Source organism: Heterodontus francisci, chromosome 42 (genome assembly GCF_036365525.1).
Source record: "Heterodontus francisci isolate sHetFra1 chromosome 42, sHetFra1.hap1, whole genome shotgun sequence".
Lineage (NCBI taxonomy): Eukaryota > Metazoa > Chordata > Chondrichthyes > Heterodontiformes > Heterodontidae > Heterodontus > Heterodontus francisci.
In genome coordinates, this window is record NC_090412.1 from 23,458,623 (window position 1) to 23,481,504 (window position 22,882).

The 22,882-nt window shown below is 46.0% G+C and overlaps 1 protein-coding gene across 1 annotated transcript in view; it reads left to right on the plus strand.

The window, feature by feature from the left end:
• LOC137355277 (uncharacterized) overlaps positions 1-21,156 on the plus strand; it is a 50,305-nt gene extending 29,149 nt beyond the window's left edge. The window contains exons 2-7 of the mRNA XM_068020219.1: positions 3,156-3,206; positions 8,659-8,738; positions 9,492-10,328; positions 13,689-13,869; positions 16,642-16,789; positions 19,069-21,156. Of these exons, the coding sequence (XP_067876320.1) occupies positions 3,156-3,206; positions 8,659-8,738; positions 9,492-10,328; positions 13,689-13,869; positions 16,642-16,789; positions 19,069-19,373 (1,602 nt within the window). The 3' untranslated portion in view covers positions 19,374-21,156. The remainder of the gene's footprint in view (positions 1-3,155; positions 3,207-8,658; positions 8,739-9,491; positions 10,329-13,688; positions 13,870-16,641; positions 16,790-19,068) is intronic.
• The last annotated feature ends 1,726 nt before the right edge of the window (positions 21,157-22,882 follow it).

Sequence of the window (22,882 nt, forward strand, 5' to 3'; positions counted from 1 at the left end):
TACTGGAAAGGCTTTGGACCCAAGCCCAGCGTTGGAACCCCGTGGAAGAGATAGGTGAGGTGGGGTTGCTGGAGCCAGTCCAGAAGGCCCCGGCGAGGGTAGGCTAGGCGGTGGCCTTGCAGTCCAGGGGGAGGGGGGTCCCGCAGGGTGAATTGGTTCCCAGTGGGGGTCCTCTGTGGGCCACAAATTGCGCACGAAGGAGGGACCTCGCTCCAAACTTGCAGGGAAGGCGCCTCATATTACAAGGCATCCTCCACGTGTGGGAGAGGCCTCCGCACCCCCCCCCCCCCACCGCTGGTAAGATCCCAGTGGTGGCGGGAAGAAGCCATTAATTAGCTGTTAATAGGCCACTCAAGGGCCTCAATTGGCCTCTGGGCGGGAAGGCTGTCGTCATGGGGGCAACACAAAATCCAGCCAATGTCTACTGACATTGCATCATTGATGACATCACAACGGCCATTGGCATTGTGTGATTTAGCGGTTGGGGTGAGGGGTTAGTGGCTGGGGTTAGGGGTTAAGGTTAAAAAGCACTATTGCCAACACCATTGCCACTGGACACGCTGGAAGAGTGAGGGTATGGGAGTAAGCATGTCTGGTTTAGCTTGTATTACTGTGCTAATGTAATATGGACAGCACAGGTGATGTAATTCACTGTGGGATTCTTTGGCACGTTTCCCTGCGTTCACTGGTTATTGGAATCCTTCGGAGAAATTAATTGATAAATGCTCAACAGCTGCACTTAAGGTTTTCTCTCCCCGATTCATTAGACAAGTTAGGAACTATCTCCAATTGTGTTTGGTGCACAATTATATTTTAAAATTACAGATTTGAAAACTACAAGTTTTAAAATTCAGTGTTTGAACTTTGGTACAAAATTGATGCTTTCTAGATCCATATTTTTATGTTTTAGCTTGCTGGGGTGCAGCAGAGTGTGGAATCTTAATTCATAGCCACAACATTTAAAAAAAAAACTTAACACAAAGATGCCAAGAAAGGAAGTGTATTTAAAGGCATCTCTCTTTTGTTCTCGCTGAATATGGAGTTTAATCGTACTCAAGGAATACTGCGTGCTGAAACAGCAACTGATTTCAAACTGAAAATATCGGCGGGGAGGAGGGGGGCGGGAGAAAATAAATAACAGGTTACAGATTGGGTTACCAACTCTCCCAGACATTCTGGGATCCTCTGGAATGGGCGATGAATCATCCAGGTATTACTGCCAGCAACCCAGGAGAAATGTGGAGTTTTGTGCCCGTGGTTTGTGCCAACGTACTTCCTGACTGAGCTTTCAGAACTTCTCGCTCAAAACTGTGAGCAAAATCGCTCTGTTATCGGGGACCCAATATTTATAAGGTACGCATAACATTTGCAGACAAGTGTCACATGATCAAACCTCCAGCAATATATCTCCTGAGAGTTGGCAATTTGTGGCTAGATTTGACTTCTTAGAATTTCAGTGGCTGGTGGTGCTCGGACCTATTTCAGTTTTCATCCTGCGTTTAAACGCACAATTGATTCATGCTTTACACTCTTCTGTCACAGGGAGCTCAGCTTACCATAATAGGAGCTGAATATTCCCAAGTTCAGCCTAAGGTCATGCGCTGTGGCTCAGTGGGTAGCAGTCTGTTCTCTGACTCAGAAGGTGGTGGGTTCAGACCTCACTCCAGAGACTTGTGCACATATCTAAGCTGACGCTCCAGTGACAGTGCAGCACTGTTGGAGATGCTGTCTTTCTAGTGGAGATATTAAACTGAGACCTGTCGCGCGTGTGTGTGGGCTTGCGTATTAATGACTATGTGGTACTTGTAAGTCAAACTGAAAGTAACTTTGTTTTGGGGAAAACACCTGCGCTGGGGGTTGTTCAAAGGTCAGATAGGCAATGCTGCCATTGTGAACAAAAGCCTTTATTAAAGATTGTTAAATCATTGTCAAAGTTAAATCTGTGACTTCAAGTGTGATTGTTCAGTCTGAGATGTGACCAGACCCTGGGCTGAATTTTATGCCACCCCTGCGGGTCGAATGGTGGTGGGGGGGGTGGCGTAAAATTGAGTGGGAGGCTCTGGGAGGCCTACCCGCCCTTCTCCCGCCTCTGGTCAACTTTAAGGCGGTCGGGCGGTGGTGGGGGGGAAAACGGCCCGCCTGCCTGAGGCCAATCAAGGCTCTTAAGTGGCCACTTAACGGGCACTTAAGGGCCCTCGCCCATCGCCACAGGTATTTTACCCATGGCAAGCGGGTGTGCTGGGCACGTGAAAGACTGCCCAGTGATAACTGCCGGCCTTTCTGCGCATTGGAGTGGGGGCCATGGCTGTCGGGCACAAAATGCCCGGTTGAGGGCCACCCCCGAGACCCAAGACGCACCCCCCCCCTCCCCTCAAACGACCACTCCAGCCTCACCAGGGAAGGACTGATCTGGCAAGCCCAACTTACCTTTGCTCCTGGCTCCATCTGGTCAGCTGGGCTGCAGTCCCAGCAGTGGCCACTGCTCCCGGTGGCACTGCTGGGACTAAGCTGCTGGCCCGCCGGTTGGCCGGCAGCTCACTGAGGCGAGATCTCCTCACTCAAGCGGGTGGAAGTCCCGCCTCGGGACAATTAAAACCCTGTGACCCGTAAAATGCGGGACGGATCCCTGTGCTAGGTGGAGCGGGTTCGCCACCGACGTAAAAGTCGGTAGCGAATTCCCATCCGCCTAAGGTAAAATCCAGCCCCCTGTGTGTTCTCTCGGGTCGATGTAGGGATGTGCAAATTTTAAGAAGAACGGGGGGGGTTCTCCCTGGTGCGCTGGCCAATATTTCTCTCTCAAAGTAACACCACTAAATCAGGTTACCCGATCCTTATCACATTGCTGTTTGTGGGAGCTTGCTGTGCGCAAATTGGCTGCTGTCTTTCTTGCATTACAGCAATGACCGCACTTCAAAAGAACTTCATTGGCTGTAAAGTGTTTTGGGACATCCTGTGGTGATAGGTGCTATACAATGCAGATTCTTTTTTTTTGATTTTTAAAAACGTGGAAGCTCCATTGCTGTATTTCAAACCTTTGAGTTCAGATAACATTGCTTTGAAGAGACTGAAGTGTCTTTTTTTGCTTTTGACAGTATTGTTTTGGATCAGGAGCATTTTATTAAGGAAGAATAACATTGCTGACATTTCCCTTGCAGAATGAAAAGCCTCTAGGCCATTCCACCAGCCGTTCCAGCAACATTTCAAAGGTATGCTCTGAATTTCTGATGATGCCTGGTCTTTCACCCACTGCTAAAGTGATATATTGCAAGCTGCTATCTGATAATTTACGGTCATTGTTGCTGTAACAGCTTTCTCTAAGGAACTCTGTCAATGTGCAGGACTCCTGCTTACTATTTCCTGGGATTACAAGCTTCGGCTCTCATTGCTGCTCGTTAAAGTCCCCATGATTGATTGATTTGACAGGCAGTCTTCCCGAGGATTAAAATAATTGCTGATTAATACTGTCCACGACATTCAAACACTTAAGAGACAGTCATTTCATCCGCAAGTGGAAATGCTGCATAGGAAAATAAAATTGCTGAAATTTGCAATAATTACAGTTTTTAGTTCTGGTTTTGACAGACCCGGTGCCAGAAATCTAACTTGTGCAATCCACATGTAAGAGGAGATTGCGGGATTTATTTCCCAAACCTCCACAGGAATGTCAGAACAGAAGTAGGCCACTGAACCCCTTGAGTCTGTTCCAGCATTCAGTCTGTCGTGCCTTGGATCTGTAACCTGTTTAATACCCTAACTCCACAGGACTACCCGATCATCCACCTGTTTAAACTGGGTGTTAAGTCATGGACAGACTTCAGTTTGTTCACTTGCCTTGACATACTCAATTGTTCTGTTCCGATTGCCTTTAAGATTATAGCAGATTTGATTCTTTTTCATTCGGTCTTGGGATTTGGGTGTTACAAGCAAGGCCAGCTAAATTGTCCGTCTTTAGTTGCCCACTTCAGGGTGCAGTTAAGAGTCAATTATGTTGGTGTGAGACTGGAATCATGGATAGGGCAGACCAGGTCAGGAAAGCAGGATTGGAGGCCATTAGTGAACCGATCAATTCAAGACGATCCAACAGCTTTTTAAAAATCATTTCCAGATTTATTCTACGATGATGAACTCATATTTTACTGGATTATTAGCCCAGTGATATCACCACTACGCTATTATAGTCTTCTGGTTTTCTTTTGTGTGGCCTGGAGCTTCATCGCAGCACGGAGCCCACTTGAGGCCTGAAGCCTTACTGCAGCCTGGGGCCTAGTCCTGCTGGAGGCCTAATAATTTCGCGCATGACGTAAAAACCCAACCATCGCATTCCCAGGCCTGCAGGTTAAAGATCTTAAGATAAATTCGCCAACTATTTACCTGATGTGTTATGGGATGGGGGGGGGGAGAAAAAGTTGAGATTTTTCTAGAAATTCAGTGCTAGGACCACTGCTTTTTTTGATATACGTAAATTGCTTGGATATTGGAATACAGAGTAAAATTTGCCAATGATACCAAACTTGGAGGTGTGGCAGACTGTGAGGATGATGCCAATCATCTGCAACAGGACATAGACAGGCGAACAGAATGTGTAGATGAGTGGCAGATGGAATTTAATACAGAGAAATGTGAAGTGATGCATTTTGGCAGAAGGGATAGTACAGTTCTAAAGAGTATACAGGGATAGAGGGACCTGGGGGTTCATGTGCATAGATCTTTGAAAGTGGGAGTACTTATTGACAGGGTATTTAGCAAAGCATATGTGACCTTGGGCTTCATAAATAAAGGTATTGAGTACAAAGGCAGGGGGGTTATGGAACCTTTTTTATAAAGCTCTGGTTCTGCCACAACTGGAGTATGGCATTCAGTTCTGGTCACCACACTTCAGGAAGGATGTGAGGGTCCTTGAGAGGGTGCAGAGGAGATTTACCAGAATGTTTCCAGGGATGAGGGATTTTAGCTGCAAGGCTAGGTTGGGGAAGCTGGGATTGTTCTCCTTGGATCAAAGGAGATTGAGGGGAGATTTGATAGGGGTGTACAAGATTCTGGCAGGTTTGGATAGGGTAGACAAAGAAAAGTATTCCCATTATCTGATGGTACAAGGACTAGGGGACACCAATCTAAACATGACCTGGAACTCACTTCCCACAAGAGTGGTGGAAGAGGAGACAATGAATTCCAAAGGGAATTGCGATGGACACTTGAGGAAAATAAACTTACAGGGCTATGGGGATAGAGTGGGGGAATGTGACTGATCGGATTGCTCTACAGAGAGACAGCATAGACTCGATGGGCCAAATGGTGGCCTCCTGTGCCGTTATTGACTCTGACTCTGTAAATGATCCAGTAAGAGCTCAGGGAATTAAAACCAGCAGTGACGATAGTTCCTGCTGCAGCCTACTCTGTTTTTGTTAAAGGTGAAATTGATTGTATTCGGTGCAAGAACGATCCAACTACTATACTTCAATAATAAAAAGTCTGAAATCTGGGGGAAAATCTTTAGTGATTTGAGATCTGTATCTATATAAAGTCAAAGCATTGTTCAGCTCAAGGACCACGCAATCAAACTATAGTCATTTAAAAAAAATACATTGTATTGAGCATTGCTGACAAGCACGTCATAGCCAATTCTCCAAATGCCTTGCCTAGGTGGACCTTGAGTTTTTGTGCATTAGTGTGTCAATAGACCTGATTTTCGGACTCACTGATGTAACTATTGCTCAGATTCTCTGAACCACACAGACACCAGTGTGACACAGAGCGTAAATCAGGGGTCTTCCATTTGTAAGAGAGCTTCCCATTTAGTTTTGTTTCCTTTTCCCATTTTCCCCACCCACTGTTGTACCCCCGCCCTGCTCCCTGCTTGTGCATCCCTGATTTTCATCGCTCCACCATTGGCAGCCGTGCTCTCAGCTGCCTGAGGCATAAGATCTGGAATTCTCTCCCTAAACCTCTACACCTCTCTGTCTTCCTTTTAAGAAGCTTGTTATGTTTCATACTCCGAATGGCCTCCATCTATGCCATAAATGACTCTAAGCATGAAGAAACTAGACTCATGGTTTCTGTGTGTGTGTCTCGTCTTTATTCAAGATGGCTGCCCCAGATCTGTCTTCGTTTCATTTTTGGAACTATGCCCCTCAGGGTTGACTGACAGCTCCATGCTGTGTTTGTAAGACTGCTCACTTTACAATCAAACAGACCGATGCGGCTGTATCTTTGATAGATTAGCCTAGAAAACAATGCGCTGTGAGCTGGTTTGTCATGTCACCTTTGTACTCCACCATACTCCTATTGAAATTGCCACAGTCAAACGCATTGTACGTGACGTGTGCTGTGTTTTTTCTTTTTAAACCCGATGTTTCGTTCTCCCAATAAAAAAAAACCAGCAGGGAAGCTGTGAACTTTTAACCAATTGGGCTAGAACACAAACATGTTGCTTACTTCAGCAGCAGTCGTGAGAAAAGAGGGCAGAAGGGTGGAGAGCTCCCTCCCTCCTGCCCTCCCACAGAATCTCCTGTTTAATCTTACACTGCAGTCTCCATCTAAGGAACAGAGAGTCTTCAATGAATGCCCTTTGACCCTGTCATCCCTTCCCTGCTCCACTCCACCCCCCACGCCCCCCCCCCCCCCCCCCCACCTCCCCAACACCCTAAATTCTCTATTCCTCTGACTCTGGCCTCTGGTGCATTCCCCACTTCCCTTGCCCCACCATTGGCTGTCACGTCTTCAGCTGCCTAGATCCCACGATGTGGAATCCACTCCCCAGGCCCCCTCCAACTCTCCTCTTTTATGATCCTCCTTTTAAAAACCCACCTATTTGATCAAGCTTTTCGTAAACCGAATATTTCCTGCATTGGCTCGGTTTCCATCTTTTGATCATATCTCTGTGAAGTCCTTTGCGAAGTTTTCCTTTCCAGACCTCCTGGTGTAGCTCACGTTGGAGATAAGTTACTTGATCGGCACCCCATCCACCGCCTTAAACATTCACTCCCTCCACCACCGGCGCACAGTGGCTGCAGCCTGTACTTGCCTACAGCAACTCTCCAATGCTCCTTCGGCAACGCCTTTTAAACCTGCCACCTCGACCACCTAGAAGAACAAGGATTTCTCCCTGCACGGATGCTGCCAGACCTGCTGAGTGTTTCCAGCACTTTCTGTTTTTATTTCAGATTTCCAGCTTCCGCAGTATTTTGCTTTTGTGTTATTAGGGCAGTGGACACAAGGGAACACCATCACCTGCGAGTTCCCCCTTCCAAGTCACACACCATTCTGACTTGGAACTATATCGCCATTCCTTCACTATCGCTGGGTCAAAGTCCTGGACCTCCCTTCCTAACAGCACTGTGGGTGTACCTACCCCTCAAGGACTGCAGTGGTTCTAGAAGGCAGCTCATCACCACCTTCTCGAGCAATTCGGGATGGGCAATAAATGCTGGCCTGGCCAGCGATGCCTATATCTGGGGAATGAATTCATTCAATAGTTTGATTGGAACTAATGCGATGCATGGTGCAGTTTGATTTCTACAGGACTGCATCCATGTTTAAGAAAATAAACTTTTTGGCAGGGTTGGAGGGTGCCGTGTCTCCAATGGTTCAGGGAGGACTACACGAGCCATGAAATATTAGCTGTTCCTCGGGCCTTTGCAGCCTGGACCTCATGGAGCATTGGCTGGCCAGCCTGCTGTGCCTGTGCAACGCGGTTGTCAATGATTAGCATTCACGTGGCGGGGAATCGTTTGGTGATGCCCAATTCCTCCAGAGGCACATGCTCACCTAATGTGCGGATTGGGAGCCTCTGTCAACGACTGAGGTGAAACATTATAATGGCAGTCACTGTTTTCTGTAATTCTCTGTCGACTCCAGCCCTTGCTGCATATTATTCAGTCTCTTGTATCTTGTATTAACAAGGTTGAACGGGAAGGAGCTGTTTAGAATACAAGGCAGACTGGTCCTTTGTAGGATAATATTTTGTAGCGATGCCTATGAGCTTATTCGTCAAAATATTCTGTATTTGTGATCTCAGACATTCTGTTGTATTTTTCACCAGCGTTTGCTCACACCTGATTTCCACCTTGCTCATTTTTTTTTTGATTTGCCTGAATCCATGATTGCCAACTCTCCCGGGATTGTCCTCCAGGACACAGCTGTGAGTAACTCCCGGGAGGAAAATGATAGGGGCAGTAAAAAAGTGTTTTTATTTTCAATTTATAGAATGGTGCAGCACAGAAGGAGGCCACTTGGCCCATCCCACATGTGCCAGCTCTTAGTCCTGCCCACCTTCTCTGTCTCCATTGCCCTGCAAAGTTTTCCTTTTCAAGTTTTTATCTAATTTCCTTTTGAAATTTGTTATTGAATCTGCTTCCTGTTTTTAATTCAAATTAGCTTTGAATATTACCATTATTAAAAAAATATTGGAGATGGGGGGATAAATGGCAATTGGGCCGAGTGGGCTCGAGATGGGAGATCAAGTGATCAAACCTTCGGGAATACCTCCAATCAGAATTGGCAACCCTTGAATCCAGAGCACTCATTCCTTGGGCACTGCTTGACGATCTCTACGAAAGGCAAGTTAGCCGATTTGCTTTTGCTGTTTTTGGTCTGACTGTGCTGCGATGTTGAGAGTGACTGCATTGCTTTGGTAACGTGAATTGTGTGGTGTGATAACAGGTTGGAAGCCCCACCTCAGTGACGGCTCCTCGCAGTTTCTCACAGACCTCGGTCAGTCCTTCGGATCAGGATATCTGCAGGTAATTCCCGCGCCAGGAAACCTTTCAAAGAGACTTGCTGGTCGCTTCATTAAGTTAACACCGTTAATATTCTGGAGTCGTCTTTTTCCCCCTCAGAGCATCCAGTGGATGAGTTACTGTTTCGTGTGGCACTGAAGCCATATAGACTGTGATCATTCCAGATTCAGTACCTGGTCTGGGACTGGTTGAACTCAGCTGTAACAGTATTAGGGGCACTAAAATTGTCCTCAATGTGCTTGGAAGTGGAGGAGTGGGTGTCTGGTGATGGTTAGAAAGCAACGTTCCTTCTTCCCTAAATCCAGCAGCCTGTGTTAGAGATGAATCTGTGTGGGTATCAATTGACATCCATGTTGACTGTAATGTTTCAATAGTTGTATAGTCCCACAGTCTCAGCTGACCGATTTATAAAAAAAGACAACTTGAGTGAGATCAGAGAACAATCCCTGTTCCCTTATATCCTAAACTAAATCCCAACATGACTCAGCACCTTCTTAAGAGGGGATAAAATTAGAGGGAGTAACAATCTTTGGGGGTTATCCCTTTTAAATTATTAGAACGTGTTTTATTTTTGCATAATGTATAACATTGTTTTTTTTTCGCCCATTCTTGTGTTGTCAAAGATATAATAAAGTTCCACGAGTGACTTTGGCACAGCTGGCCTGCGAGTTAAATACGATCTATCCTGAGTTATCTTCATTTCTTCTTTTCCCGCCTTTCCTATTTGTTCACGATCCCCGCTTTCCCTGCATGCAGTTCAGATACCATTCCTTGTGAGCGTGTGGCACACAGTCCAGTGCAGACTGCAGTTGTCCTTCTGAATAGTCCCAAAAGCAAACTTCCTCTGACTCGAGGGGTTGCTGCAACAATCATATGTCAAGATGCGACACAAAGACCGAGGAAACGGAGCTCATTTGGGGAGGAATTGGCTGTTCTTTGGCCTGGGAAGCACGTCACAGACAATGGAGAGGTGAAACACTCCAAGTCCCTCAACGATGTGCGCACGAAGCCTGAACGATCGGGCAGTGGCCTGAGCTTTATTGACCGAACGTGCTCTGATGGAAAGTTAACGCCACTCCAGTGGAAGAGCTCCAGGACAAAGAAACTGCAGCACGGTAAAAAGCGAGAGCACTATTACAAGCCGAGGAGATACAGTCTAAGCTCTCAGATGCTACCCTTTGCCTCGGGTCTCTCAAACAGCCATGGGACTAGAGATGGTCTCTGCGTTGTTGAGGTCGCAGTTGCTGAAGGCGAGCAAAGCAGTAGGATGTCATACCTGTATCGATTGTTCTGCCCTTCATCGCATGCCTCAAGCGTTTGTACCCTGAAGACACTCGCTGAGCCAGAGAAGAGCACTGCTCGTTTACCTGTTGCAAAGTTGTCCAGCGATTCCTTCTGCTCCGAGGACATTGGCGACGATGATGTCTTTGAAGAAGATTCTGCAACCAAAGCTCCTAGTTTGGAAATAAATGATGAGGACCAACGAGCCCCACTTTGCTCATTTGAAGGAGACAGTGATCTCGAACGCCCTTCCCTAACATCTTTAAAATGGTGCCCCTCGTCCCCTCTATCACCATCTTGGGAGGTGTGCAGGTTGGTTCTTCAAATAATAGCCACTCCCATTGCCCCCTTGATTCTCTTTGTGTCTCCTTAAATTGTAAACCCTCTGCGTCTCTCCCTGTGCTGCGCTGTTCCCCTCCGTGATTTGGCTACAACATAACATACTGCTTTGTAGAAGCTTGCTTTCGTTAATGCTGATTGACTGACTGGTGCCCCTTTTACTCGTGAAAGCAGGACCTTGCTCTAGACCGTTAAAGTTTTAGTTTTACTAAGAGACAGAAAGAAACCCTGAGAATCAAATTATTTTTATGAAAGGTGAATCTGAAATGCAACACGCAAACGCCTCAAAATCTTAGGGGACTGCTTCCAAATGATTTGAGACTGCTAAGTGGATTTTGGTTGGTGTCCCTTGCTGTGTTTCTGGAGAGGTGATGGAAGTTCAGTTGGTGGCTGTAAGTATCTCAAAAGAATAAGGATAAGTGTTCAGAATATCGCAAGCGTTTTGCCTCAATGAATTGAGATACTTTTGCCATTTTGTACAACGATCCCCTTCTCCATGAATTGTTGCCTCCCAGTGTAAGGTTGGAATTTCTGACCTTTGACATTAGTATTTTTGTGTTGAGGCATGTGAAAACCCAACAGTTTTGACCAACTTTTCCTTGACTTTTTTTTTTCAGGTCATTTCTTTCTGTTTTGAGGGGTAGGCATGGGTGTGGGAGGGAGGGTGATACATTTTGACGTTGTGCCGTAGAGTTAAACTGGTGATAGCCAATCAGCATCTGGCTTTACATCTCTCCTGATTTTTTATTTCCGTTGCCTTTAGAGATGTAAAACCAGACGGCCGATTCGCTGCCATATGTTTTATGCTGTGACACAACATGGAGGTCGACTGCAGTGACTTTGTTCACTGAGGACAATGTTCACCTCACTGCCAGTGATGGAGCCTTGTTTTTTCAGCCTCTGTTCAGTAGAAGCAGCAGCGTAGCAAGGTTTCGGTAACTCCCTAAAGAAAACAACTAGCACAGGGTAAATGAGGCGGTTAAGTGTTTACTAAATCTTTAGCATTGCTAGCACCAGAGCTCAAAGAAAAATGGAAGCCTCGCAAAGTATATCTATCCCTCGTGACTGTTGCTTAGTTTGTGCTGTCGGCTGACTGTATGTAGTTGCTTGGCATTTGCTACTTGATTGGATAGGCATAGATATTTCCAGTCATGGGGGAGTGTAAAACTGGGGGCCATAACTATAATGTAGTCAGCAATAAATCCAGTAAGGAACTTGGGAGAAACTCTTTACCCAGAGAGTGGTTAGAATGTGGAACAAGGAGTAGTTGAGACAAATAGAGTAGATGTATTTAAGGGGAAGCTAGATAAACGCATGAAGGATAAAGGAATAGAAGGACGTGCTGACTGGGAGGAGATGCGTGTGAAGCACTGACAACATGGACCTGTTGGGCTGGATTCCCTGTTTCTGTGCTGTAAATGCTAAGTAGTTGTAAGCAGAATTGCCAAGTCCAGGGTTATGTAAGGAGGTTAAGGTGGGGGTCATGGTTTGACTTCTAGTATTTGCTTTGCAGGATGAAAGTCATCATTGACCGTAATGACCAAACATTCATTAATCATGTTCTGTTTTTAAGAAGTCAGACTTTTTAGGCCTGAATTTCCTGAACGGTCGAGGTCCCACCAGAAGCGGGGTAGGGGTAGAGACAGGATTCAACATGCCGCCTTTAGTCCAATCCAACTGTCCCATTTGTTGGGTTTTACGCACGTAGTGCTGGGAACATCAGTGAGTCTTGGTGATTTTAACAACCTTTTACTAATCCCATAGTGCAAATTAAGAAGTGTTCAAAGAACACCCTAAAGTTATGTCCAGCAGCTCGAATGGAGTTCTACTTCTTTCCAATCCTGACCAAAGTTTTTTTTTTTAAGTCCACTTTTTTCTCTGGGCTGGGATGTAGTGTAAATATTTAAAAAGCTGTGACTAACTTAAAATTTTTGTTATCATTTAAGTATTCAAGCCAAGTTCCCAGCTCTATGGGCGTCTTAACGTCAGGTGCTTCTCCAGTGTCAGGGCAGTGTAGCTACTGAGTACAACGGAAACTTATTCAAACCTAAGCTGTACTTCAAATAATCCTTGTGAGGACGTGGAGGAGAAGCAGAAGCAATTGAGGAACTTGAAGGAAAATCTTTAGCCATACTAACCATCTGATTCCCACTGGGTGAGGACTCCAAATGCCTAACAGGAATTGTTCCTTGGCAGATGGAGCAGGGAGGGTGAGTGAGGGAGATGGCCCTCTCAAACCTTATCTTTTCTGTTGTCATTTGCTTAAGGCTAGTCAGGCATGTGGTGACAGGTTACTTTGTTGCCAGGAAAACTGGAGAGGGGAGAACTAGAGCTAGAAGAAAATTTTAAGCATTTAGGGATGGTGGGGCGGGAAAAATTTGGTGAGATGTCTCCTTGACCAATTTCCTCTGTTGTCCGCCTTTTGAACTGCCTGAAAATGTGTAGTATCCTCGGGGAAAAATCCAAGGCTTTGATGCCTGGTTTACAGTTTAGAAATCTCCTGACACTGCATCCAAAATCCAAACTAGAATGGGGCGTCAAGCCCCCAATGTGAATGCAAAATGCTAGGATCTAAAGGAATTGTATCCAAAGAGGACCTGGGAAGGACCATGTCAAAGCCAGGGATTGAATGGCATTGGGCATCAGTTGGGAATCAATGGGATTTGAGGCCTCAGTTGGGAATTGTTTATTGTGTTGAACTTAAATAAGAGAAGAGTTTCTGTAACCATAAAGGAAGCTCTCCAGGAAAACTGGAAGTGTAGAGCAGGAAAGCCATGATGTAGCATGTGGTGCTTGAGTACTAGCTGTGTGCTTTGAGCCCCTTGGTCTGTACTTTGGTTGAGGCCATTTTGTTTGCTTGGAAAGGTCAAACTGCTTTTGAGGGAAGCCCCCTTCCCCTTCTCGTATACCCCCTCTCCTTCTGCTCCTCTCATCTCGATCCCTTCCACCTTAGCCGCAGCTGGTCTATCTTCCAAAGCCAGCTTGGTTCGCCTCCGAGCTCTCATGTGAATCCTTTTGACAAATCTTGGACAAAACTAATTTGGAGATAATGCAACAGAAGATTGTAGAATATTCGTTCTTTGAAAATGGGCCCCTTTTCCAATAACTCTTTTAGATAAAGCGTCCCTAATATTTGCCGCTACGCTGGTTCCATGGGTTATAGTTTGTGCCCATGTCCTAGCGAAGATAGCTGAAGCTTTGTGTCAGGGAAATTGAGGTATAGTCTCAGCTGCCGTGATAAGCTGCTGCTTTAGTTAAGTAGTGAAGCCAGTTTTATTTCAGCGAATCTTGGGTTGCTGCAGATTGCAATTAACTGGTTCTACTTTCATTCAGAATATGTCACTGTGAAGGAGATGATGACGGTCCCCTCATAACGCCCTGTCACTGCACTGGGAGCCTCCGATATGTACACCAGACCTGCCTACAGCAATGGATCAAGAGCTCGGACACCCGTTGCTGTGAGCTCTGCAAATATGAGTTCATCATGGAGACCAAATTAAAACCACTGCGGAAAGTACGTATGAAATGAAGCATTGCTGAGTAAATGTCAGAGTTATCAGAGAGTGCTAGATATGCATTAGCTCTTCCACTTGTAGTCCAAAACTAGGGTCCATTAACAATAGTCACTAAGGGATCCATTAGGGAATTCAGCAGGAATCTCTTTACCCAGAGAGTGGTGAGAATGGGAACTTGCTACCACAGGGACTGGTTCAGCCAATTAGTATAGCTGCATTTAAGGGGAAGTTAGATAAGTACATGAAGGGGGGAAAAAAGGAATGGAAAGATATGCAGATAGTTAGATGAAGAGGGATGAGAGCAGGTTCATGGAGAGGAGATTCATAAACACCGGCATGGGCCTGTTACAGTTGGGCTATAAATTTAATGTAATCTGCCTACATACCAAAATTCATCCGAGAATACTAAAGAGAGAAGATTGATGTCAGTTAATTCAATAAACCAACCATCTTTTCAAAAACCTGTATGAAGATGGCACATGCTGTTTATCTGAACAGTGGCTGAACTGACACGCGTACTGTGGGCCCTGTCGAGAAGTGAAGTTTTTCTCCACTAACTTTTGAGGCCCTTAATTATGCCCAATTAAGGGCCAAATCCCGATGCCGCCTTTGGTAGACCAACGGCAGGCGAGCTTGTTGCCGCGTGGGAAACACAACAAGCATACCCATGAGGGCTGCTTGCCAGCTCTGGGGTTGGGTGGGGTGAGAGGTCCTTCCTCAAAAAGGCGCTTAGTGCCGGAACGAGGGACTCAGCATTGCGAAGGGGGGGTCCACTGAGAGCCACACACCCCCCACCCCTGTCCTTGTTGCTGACCCCCCCAACCTACAGAATCCCTCCCTGCACTGACATGCAGGCGTCCAGGGTCTCGGGTGAGTGCTGTACCGGCAGCAGCCACTGCCTCCGTGGTGGCGCTGTCACTGAAAGAGCTGCTGGCCTCTGATTGGCCAATAGCTCTCAGCAGGTATGTCCTGTATACAAAAAGCAGGACAAATCCAGCCCGGCTAATTACCGCCCTATCAGTTTACTCTCAATCATCAGTAAAGTGATGGAAGGTGTCATCGACAGTTCTATCAAGTGGCCCTTGCTTAGTAATAACCTGCTCAGTGACACTTAGTTTGGGTTCTGCCAGGGCCACTCAGCTCCTGACCTCATTGCAGCCTCGGTTCAAACATGGACAAAAGAGCTGAACTCAAGAGGTGAGGTGAGAGTGATTGCCCTTGACATCAAGGCATCATTTGACTGAGTATGGCATCAAGGAGCCCTAGCAAAACTGAGGTCAATGGGAATCAGGGGGAAAATTCTCCACTGGTTGGAATCATACCTCACACAAAGGAAGATGGTTTTGGTTGTTGGAGGTCAATCATCTCGGCTCCAGGTCATCACTACAGGAGTTCCTCAGGGTAGTGTCCTGGGCCCAACCTTCTTCAGCTGCTTCATCAATGACCTTCCTTCAATCATAAGGGCAGAAGTGGGGATGTTCGCTGATAATTGCACAATGTTCAGCACCATTCACGACGACTCAAATACTGAAGCAGTCTGTGTAGAAATGCAGCAAGACCTGGGCAATATCCAGGCTTGGGCTGATAAGTGGCAAGTAACATTTGCACCACACAAGTGCTAGGCAATGACTATCTCCAACAAGACAGAATCTAACCATCTCCCCTTGACATTCAGTGGCATTGCAATCGCTGAATCCCCCACTATCAACATCCTGGGGCTTACCATTGACCAGAAACTGAACTGGAGTAGCCATATGAATACTGTGGATACAAGAACCAGTCAAAGGCTACGAATCCTGAGGCGAGTAACTCACCTCCTGACCTCCCAAAACCTGTCCACCATCTACAAGGCACAAGTCAGGAGTGTGATGGAATACTCTCCACTTGCCTGGATGGGTGCAGCTCCAACAACACTCAAGAAGCTCGACACCATCCAGGACAAAGCAGCCCACTTGATTGGCACCCCAACCACAAACATTCACCCCCTCCACCACCGACGCACAGTGGCAGCAGTGTGTACCATCTACAAGATGTACTGCAGCAACACACCAAGGCTCCTTAGACAGCACCTTCCAAACCCGCGACCTCTACCAACTAGAAGGACAAGGGCAGCAGATGCATGGGAACACCACCACCTGCAAATTCCCCTCCAAGTCACACACCATCCTGACTTGGAACTATATTGCCGTCCCTTCACTGTCGCTCGGTCAAAATCGTGGCACTCCCTTCCTAACAGCACTGTGGGTGTACCTACCCCACATGGACTGCAGCGGTTCAAGAAGGCAGCTCACCAACCACCTTCTCAAGGGCAATTAGGGATGGGCAATAAATGCTGGCCTGGCCAGCGATGCCAACATCCCATGAATGAATTTTTAAAAAGCCAATTTGCACACAGCAAGATCCCATACACACCAATGAGACAGGTGATCAGATAATCAGTTTTAGCAATGGTGGTTGAAGGATAAATATCGGCCAGGACACTGGGGATGCTAACAGGGCCGTGGGATCCTTTTACATCTATCTGAGCAGATTGATAGGACCTCCTGCCCTCAGTGCAGTGCTGAAGTGTTGGCCTAGATTAGGTGTAGGCCTCAAACTCCTGACATTCTGGCACAGGCAAGAGAGCTACCAGCACAGGCAAGTTGACCTTCAATGATTGAGTGTTCGGTACTATTCCCTATCTAGCATAATAAAGGTAAAGTTAGATGGAGTGTGTGTTTTGAAGCCCAGTAAGTATTAAAAGTCTAATAGATTTCACCTTCTTTACACAGTGGGAGAGGTTGCAGATGACGTCAAGTGAGAGGAGAAAAATACTGTGTTCAGTAACATTCCATATCATTGCAATTACATGTGTGGTGTGGTCACTATATGTCCTGATTGATAGGACAGCTGAGGAGATTAAACAAGGCCAGACCAGCGGTACGTACAATCCTCTCCCCTTGCTATATATAACTGATATTCGCAACGCCCTTTTATACATGCAGAAATCTTTCCATGAATGAATTTGAATTAAATTCTCTCAGGAGGCCCAGTTTTAACTCTGGGCCTGTTTTCCAGTGGGTGAGCAGGGGTGTGGGTTAGAAACTCAACTGCTGCCCCAGAGAGGAGGCCCAGAGTACTTTAACTCCTGAGCCTCATTTCAATCCCCACGACCAGCTGACTCCTTATCCATTCTGACTGGGATGTGGGCGGGAAGTGCCGGATAATCGCAAGGCCCAGAGGGGGGTCTGCTGAGACCAGGCAGGGAGTGGAATTGGCTGCTTTTGATGCCTCTTATGTGGCTCGCCACCAGGAAAGGGGAAGTGTGCAAGTCAGGCGATGAGGGAGGCCTAAGCAATCCTTGTGGGACCCAGTGGAGGACATCTACTCCCCCAGGTCCCATGAGGAAGGGTTTTATTTGGTTGAAAAAAAGTATTTTTTTGGCCATCTCCTTCGCTTTCTGCATCTGGCAGGAATCTCACCAGCTGTATTAAAATTGCAGTTGGCTGCATTTGTGAAGAAGGACCCAGCCTTAGGTGGCTATGCTGAACCTTTATAAAGCTCTGGTTAGGCCACAACTAGTGTATTACATCCAGTTCCGATCACTACACTCTGGGAAGAATGTGAGGGCCCTTGAGAAAGTTCTGAGGAGAATGGTTCCAGAAATGAGAGATTTTAGCTACAAGGTTCTGGAACTCGCAGCTTACAAGGGTGATGGAAGCAGAGACGATCAATGATTTCGAAAAGAAATTGATGAACATTTGAAGGAAATACACTTGCAAGGCTATGGGGATAGAGTGGGGAATGGGACTGGCTGGATTACTCTATAGAGAGGCAGCAGGTTGTCTTCTGTGCCCTAAATAACTGTATGGGCCAGATTTCCATTCTGGCGATGGGAAATAGAGGCGATGGCCACTGCCGGTACTACACGAGGCCCTGCGTTCCCAAGGGTGTTGGAGACCCCGGGAAAGGTAAGTGGGGTCGGCTGCTGGAGTCATTCAGACAGGCCCCATGATGGGATGGGGAGGGTGGTGTTTGTGAGTGTGGGGGGTGGGGGGGTGGTGGGAGGAGGGATGCAGCCATCACCACTGGGGGCCCCTCCAGGGGCAATGGATTGCACCCAAAGCAGGCCCACCGCACCCCCCCCCCCCCCCCCCTGCCGCAACCCCCCGCCCGACCTCGTTAGGAGGCCACCAAGCTTTACCTGGTGGCAGCTCCACATGACAGCAGCCCTCTATGCCTTCAACAAAATTGAGGTGGAGGCAGGAAGAGGCCTTTAAGTGGCCATTAATCAGTCCCTTAATGGCCTCAGTGGCCGGGGGCAGGACGGCCGTTCTCGGCCTTCCCTGTCCCGGACAAAATGGCAGGGGGCCCGGGCGACATTGGGAATGGTGTCCCCTTGCAATTTGCCATTTTGTTTGCCCCCCACCCACCACTGTGCCCATCGCCAAGGGCAGAACACATTCCTGCCCTATGACTCTATAAATCCTGTGGCCTCCTCAGTTGAGCAGTTAAAATTGGAAACTGCCAGTTCCTGGTGTCTCAAGGGCACTAGTGGGTACAGGTCTGTCATTGTATAACATGGGTACAGTACTGATGGGTACAGGTCTGTCATTGTATAACATGGGTACAGTACTGGTGGGTACAGTTCTGTGGCTGTATAATACTGAGGTACAGCATTGCTGGATACAGGTCTGTGACTATATAACACTGGAGATGTGACCAAAGGGATGGCCAGATAGGCAGGGACAGCGACGAGAGGTGGAGGCATTAGTTAGGGATTTCCATGGTGTGAGACCGAGACTGCTGGAAATCCTGCTACCAGTGATGCACTGGAATGAAAGGAAACCAGGACTGAAGGAGTGAAGGGTTAAGGGCAAAAGAGGGGCAGGGTAGGCCTGAGGGCCTACAGGAGTTCAGCAGTGGGGAGGGAGCCAGCCTCAGTCAGCCAGGATTGAATTCGTGAGGAAGTGGGACATTGTGCTGGATGGGACTGGGAGACGGAGTTTGTGGAGAGGGTAAGCTGGGAGGTGACATCAGCATAGATAAGGACTCATGATTGCAGTGGGAGGGAGGCAGGGGCTGAAGGACTGAGATTGAGGTGATGAATTGGGAACGTCACTAAAGAAGTAATTTGATGTTTTTCCCCCATGTGCTTATTGTCCCCAAGGACAATGATGACAGAGTATTAATAACGTGTTTTTATTGTGTCTCTGCAGGTATTTTAGAGTGGCCATTTTGGACTAAGCTGGTGGTTGTGGCCATTGGGTTCACTGGGGGACTTGTGTTCATGTATGTGCAGTGCAAAGTGTACGTGCAACTGTGGAAGAGACTGAAAGCGTACAACAGGGTCATTTATGTACAGAACTGCCCAGAGACTAGCAGGAAGTGCGTTGCAGACAAACCCCCACTGATGGAGCAGAACTTTGAAAACAAGGAGGCCCCTTCAGTTCAGCGGTTGGGGATTAACTCTTTGCATTGCACAGAGCCTGAGGATTGTGGGGTAGGGATACTGAATGTCTAGAGTTTACACTACATGGACTCTCTTAGAGGAGGGCAATTTTAACCAAACACGCCCATTGGGAAACTGCCGAGATCACGTGCAACATCGGTTTTATGCCTGGCCTGATTTTAATCCACTGAAGTCAGTGAAGAATAATATTGGGCAGGATGTAGTTCCACCTGGTCTTGAGGGTATCTCACCTGGTGTGTTAGGTTAAAATTGTCTCTCTCTGTGTGTGTCTCTCTCTCTCTCTGACCCTAAAGTCTTCTTACAGCCAGTGGCACAAGATGCGATGGGTGTCTGATATTTGGAAACCCATTCTTTACATTGAGACTGCAAGAGGGCGTATACTACTGAGGTGGTCACTCGCTGATGATATCACTGCGATCTCAAACAAAGACGCCATTTTGCCAGTGACTTTGCAAAAAAACACCAAGTTCAGTAGCAAATCAGCACTTTCAACGAGAGTTTTTTTTGTTTCAAACTTGTGTTCTGTGACAGTAAATATGTCTAGGTGTAAATCTGATTGTATGAAAATTGCTGTCCCAATATCTTTATTTCTCATTGAAGAAAAGTTTTCAAAGAAAGTTGTCATACCTTCAGAACAGGGAAAATTAAACCACAAGACAGTCGGTGTTTATTTTGAATTATTCTTTCAGAGAGTCCTTATCAACGATTTTAGACTCCAGTTAGTCTCACTGGCTACATCTCAAAGTGCAATTATTCCCCTGTTTTTGTTAAATTGCTTTTTGTTTCTAATATTCTGATGTTTCCATATTCAGAAACCAGCTACTTTTTTTATTTTTTCCTTTTGTTTTGGATAATTATTTATTGGAAAAAATGTATAAAAAGATGCACTTGGGAAGTCTGGGATCAGACCTAGTTTCCTTTTATATGCAGGTTTGTTATTTCATCATTGTCTAAGCAGCAAAGCAAGGGAAACAGTTACTACTTCTATAAGTTATTAATATAAATTTTTAGATATCATTTATTTCTATTTGTTTATAAATGTAGTAGCTTTTTGCATCTAAAGTTTCTAAATTTGTATTCTCACTTACCACCAATCTTTGAACTCGAGGGCACAGTATGATCACATCGCTGACCTTTGAACTCGAGGGACAGTACCTTTTGGGTAGGACATGCATCCAAAATGGCTGACTTCTCACCAGAGCCACGGTGCTACGGTAACCTACGCCAAACTCCATTTTGTTGCCAGGGATCCTGGAATTATGATCGCGTATTTTGAGGGATCGAGTTCCATGACTATCCATTTGCCATGACAACCATTAATTAGCGGCCTTGTTTATTAACAAACCCATTTTCTCAAACACACAAATTGTGCGTTTTGTCTTTAATCAAACTTTTTTTTTTAAAAAAAGCTACATTTTAACAGCGTAAAAATAACCAGCTATCATTACATTGGAAAAAGATACACCAAAAAATATTCTTCCACTTTGTTTTTTAAATATACTGCAACTACAATCCAGCGACCTAATGAGGATACTGTCACTTTGGGATTATGGCACTAGTCTGTACTTAGAACTTTAAAGAAAGAAATTAAGTTAAATCCGAGGCTCCTTGAACTAAGGCCCACCGCTGTTCAAGGAGTGGTCAGTGCCACTTGGGGATCAGAAAGTTTGCCTAGTTAATTAGTTGGGTGAAAAGAATTTCTTGGTACAGTCACTTGTACTGTATTTGAAATGTATAGTTTTGTATTTCATTGTGTTTTTTTCACAGTACAGTGTTAAATGTATAGTCTACTACATTGTTGCATACTTTCCCAATAAACTTTGACTTTGTTGTATGTGTGTGATTGATTTGAGGTCTTTGATGGGAATTTGGTTTGCTGATTTTAATCGAACTGGGTAGAATCAAAAGCGTTTCACTCTGTCCTTTGGTTTTGTCCTCAGTGGGGACTAAGTGTTGGGGGGAGTATTGCTACCCCTTGTTTACCCCATCATTCACACATGCCCTTTCTGGTACAATGTCAATGGATAAATGAATGAATTAAAGAAACAAGAGACCAAAGAAGTAAAAGTGTTGGAAATCGGAGATTTCTGGAAATTGCTAGACACTTAATTTGTTTTTAAGAGGCTCAAAGACTTTTACACAGTGAAACCTTAATGGTTGTGGGTAATTACCGATCCTGGCAATTCCTCTCCTGTTGGATGCATGATCCCACATCAGCCAAAGCAAAGTTTCAGCCCAACAGTTAAGACATGAAGTGATGCAGAACCCCGGCCCCGATTGCTCCAGTTCATAGATAATGGGTTAGCAGCTTTCTGATCAGCACGCTGAGCTGCATGTAATGCACATCATTGGATAACGCGGGATATTGTGAGCCTCGTCAAAAAGAAAAAGGAAGCATTCGTAAGGGCTGGAAGGCTAGGAACAGACGAATCCCTTGAGGAATATAAAGACAGTAGGAAGGAACTTAAGCAAGGAGTCAGGAGGGCTAAAAGGGGTTATGAGAAGTCATTGGCAAACAGGATTAAGGAAAATCCCAAGGCTTTTTATATGTATATAAAGAGCAAGAGGGTAACCAGGGAAAGGGTTGGCCCACTCAAGGACAGAAAAGGGAATCTATGTGTGGAGCCAGAGGAAATGGGCAAGGCACTAAATGAGTACTTTGCATCAGTATTCACCAAGGAGAAGGACTTGGTGGATGATGAGCCTAGGGAAGGGAGTGTAGATAGTCTCAGTCATCTCATTATCAAAAAGGAGGAGGTGTTGGGTGTCTTGCAAAGCATTAAGGTAGATAAATCCCCAGGGCCTGATGGGATCTACCCCAGAATACTGAGGGAGGCAAGGGAAGAAATTGCTGGGGCCTTGACAGAAATCTTTGCATCCTCATTGACTACAGGTGAGGTCTCAGAGGACTGGAGAATAGCCAATGTTGTTCCTTTGTTTAAGAAGGGTAGCAAGGATAATCCAGGAAATTATAGGCCGGTGAGCCTTACGTCACTGGTAGGGAAATTATTAGAGAGGATTCTTCGGGACAGGATTTACTCCCATTTGGAAACAAATGGACTTATTAGCGAGAGGCAGCATTGATTTGTGAAGGGGAGGTCGTGTCTCACTAATTTGATTGAGTTTTTTGAGGAAGTGATGCAGATGATTGATGAAGGAAGGGCAGTGGATGTTATCTATATGGACTTCAGTAAAGCCTTTGACAAGGTCCCTCATGGCAAACTGGTACAAAAGGTGAAGTCACACGGGATCAGAAGTGAGCTGCCAAGATGCATACAGAACTGGCTCGGTCATAGAAGATAGAGAGTAGCAGTGGAAGGGTGCTTTTCTGAATGGAGGGATGTGACTAGTGGTGTTCCGCAGGGATCAGTGCTGGGACCTTTGCTGTTTGTAGTATATATAAATGATTTGGAGGAAAATGTAGCTGGTCTGATTAGTAAGTTTGCAGACGACACAAAGGTTGGTGGAGTTGCGGACAGTGATGAGGATTGTCAGAGGATACAGCAGGATATAGATCGGTTGGAGACTTGGGTGGAGAAATGGCAGATGGAGTTTAATCC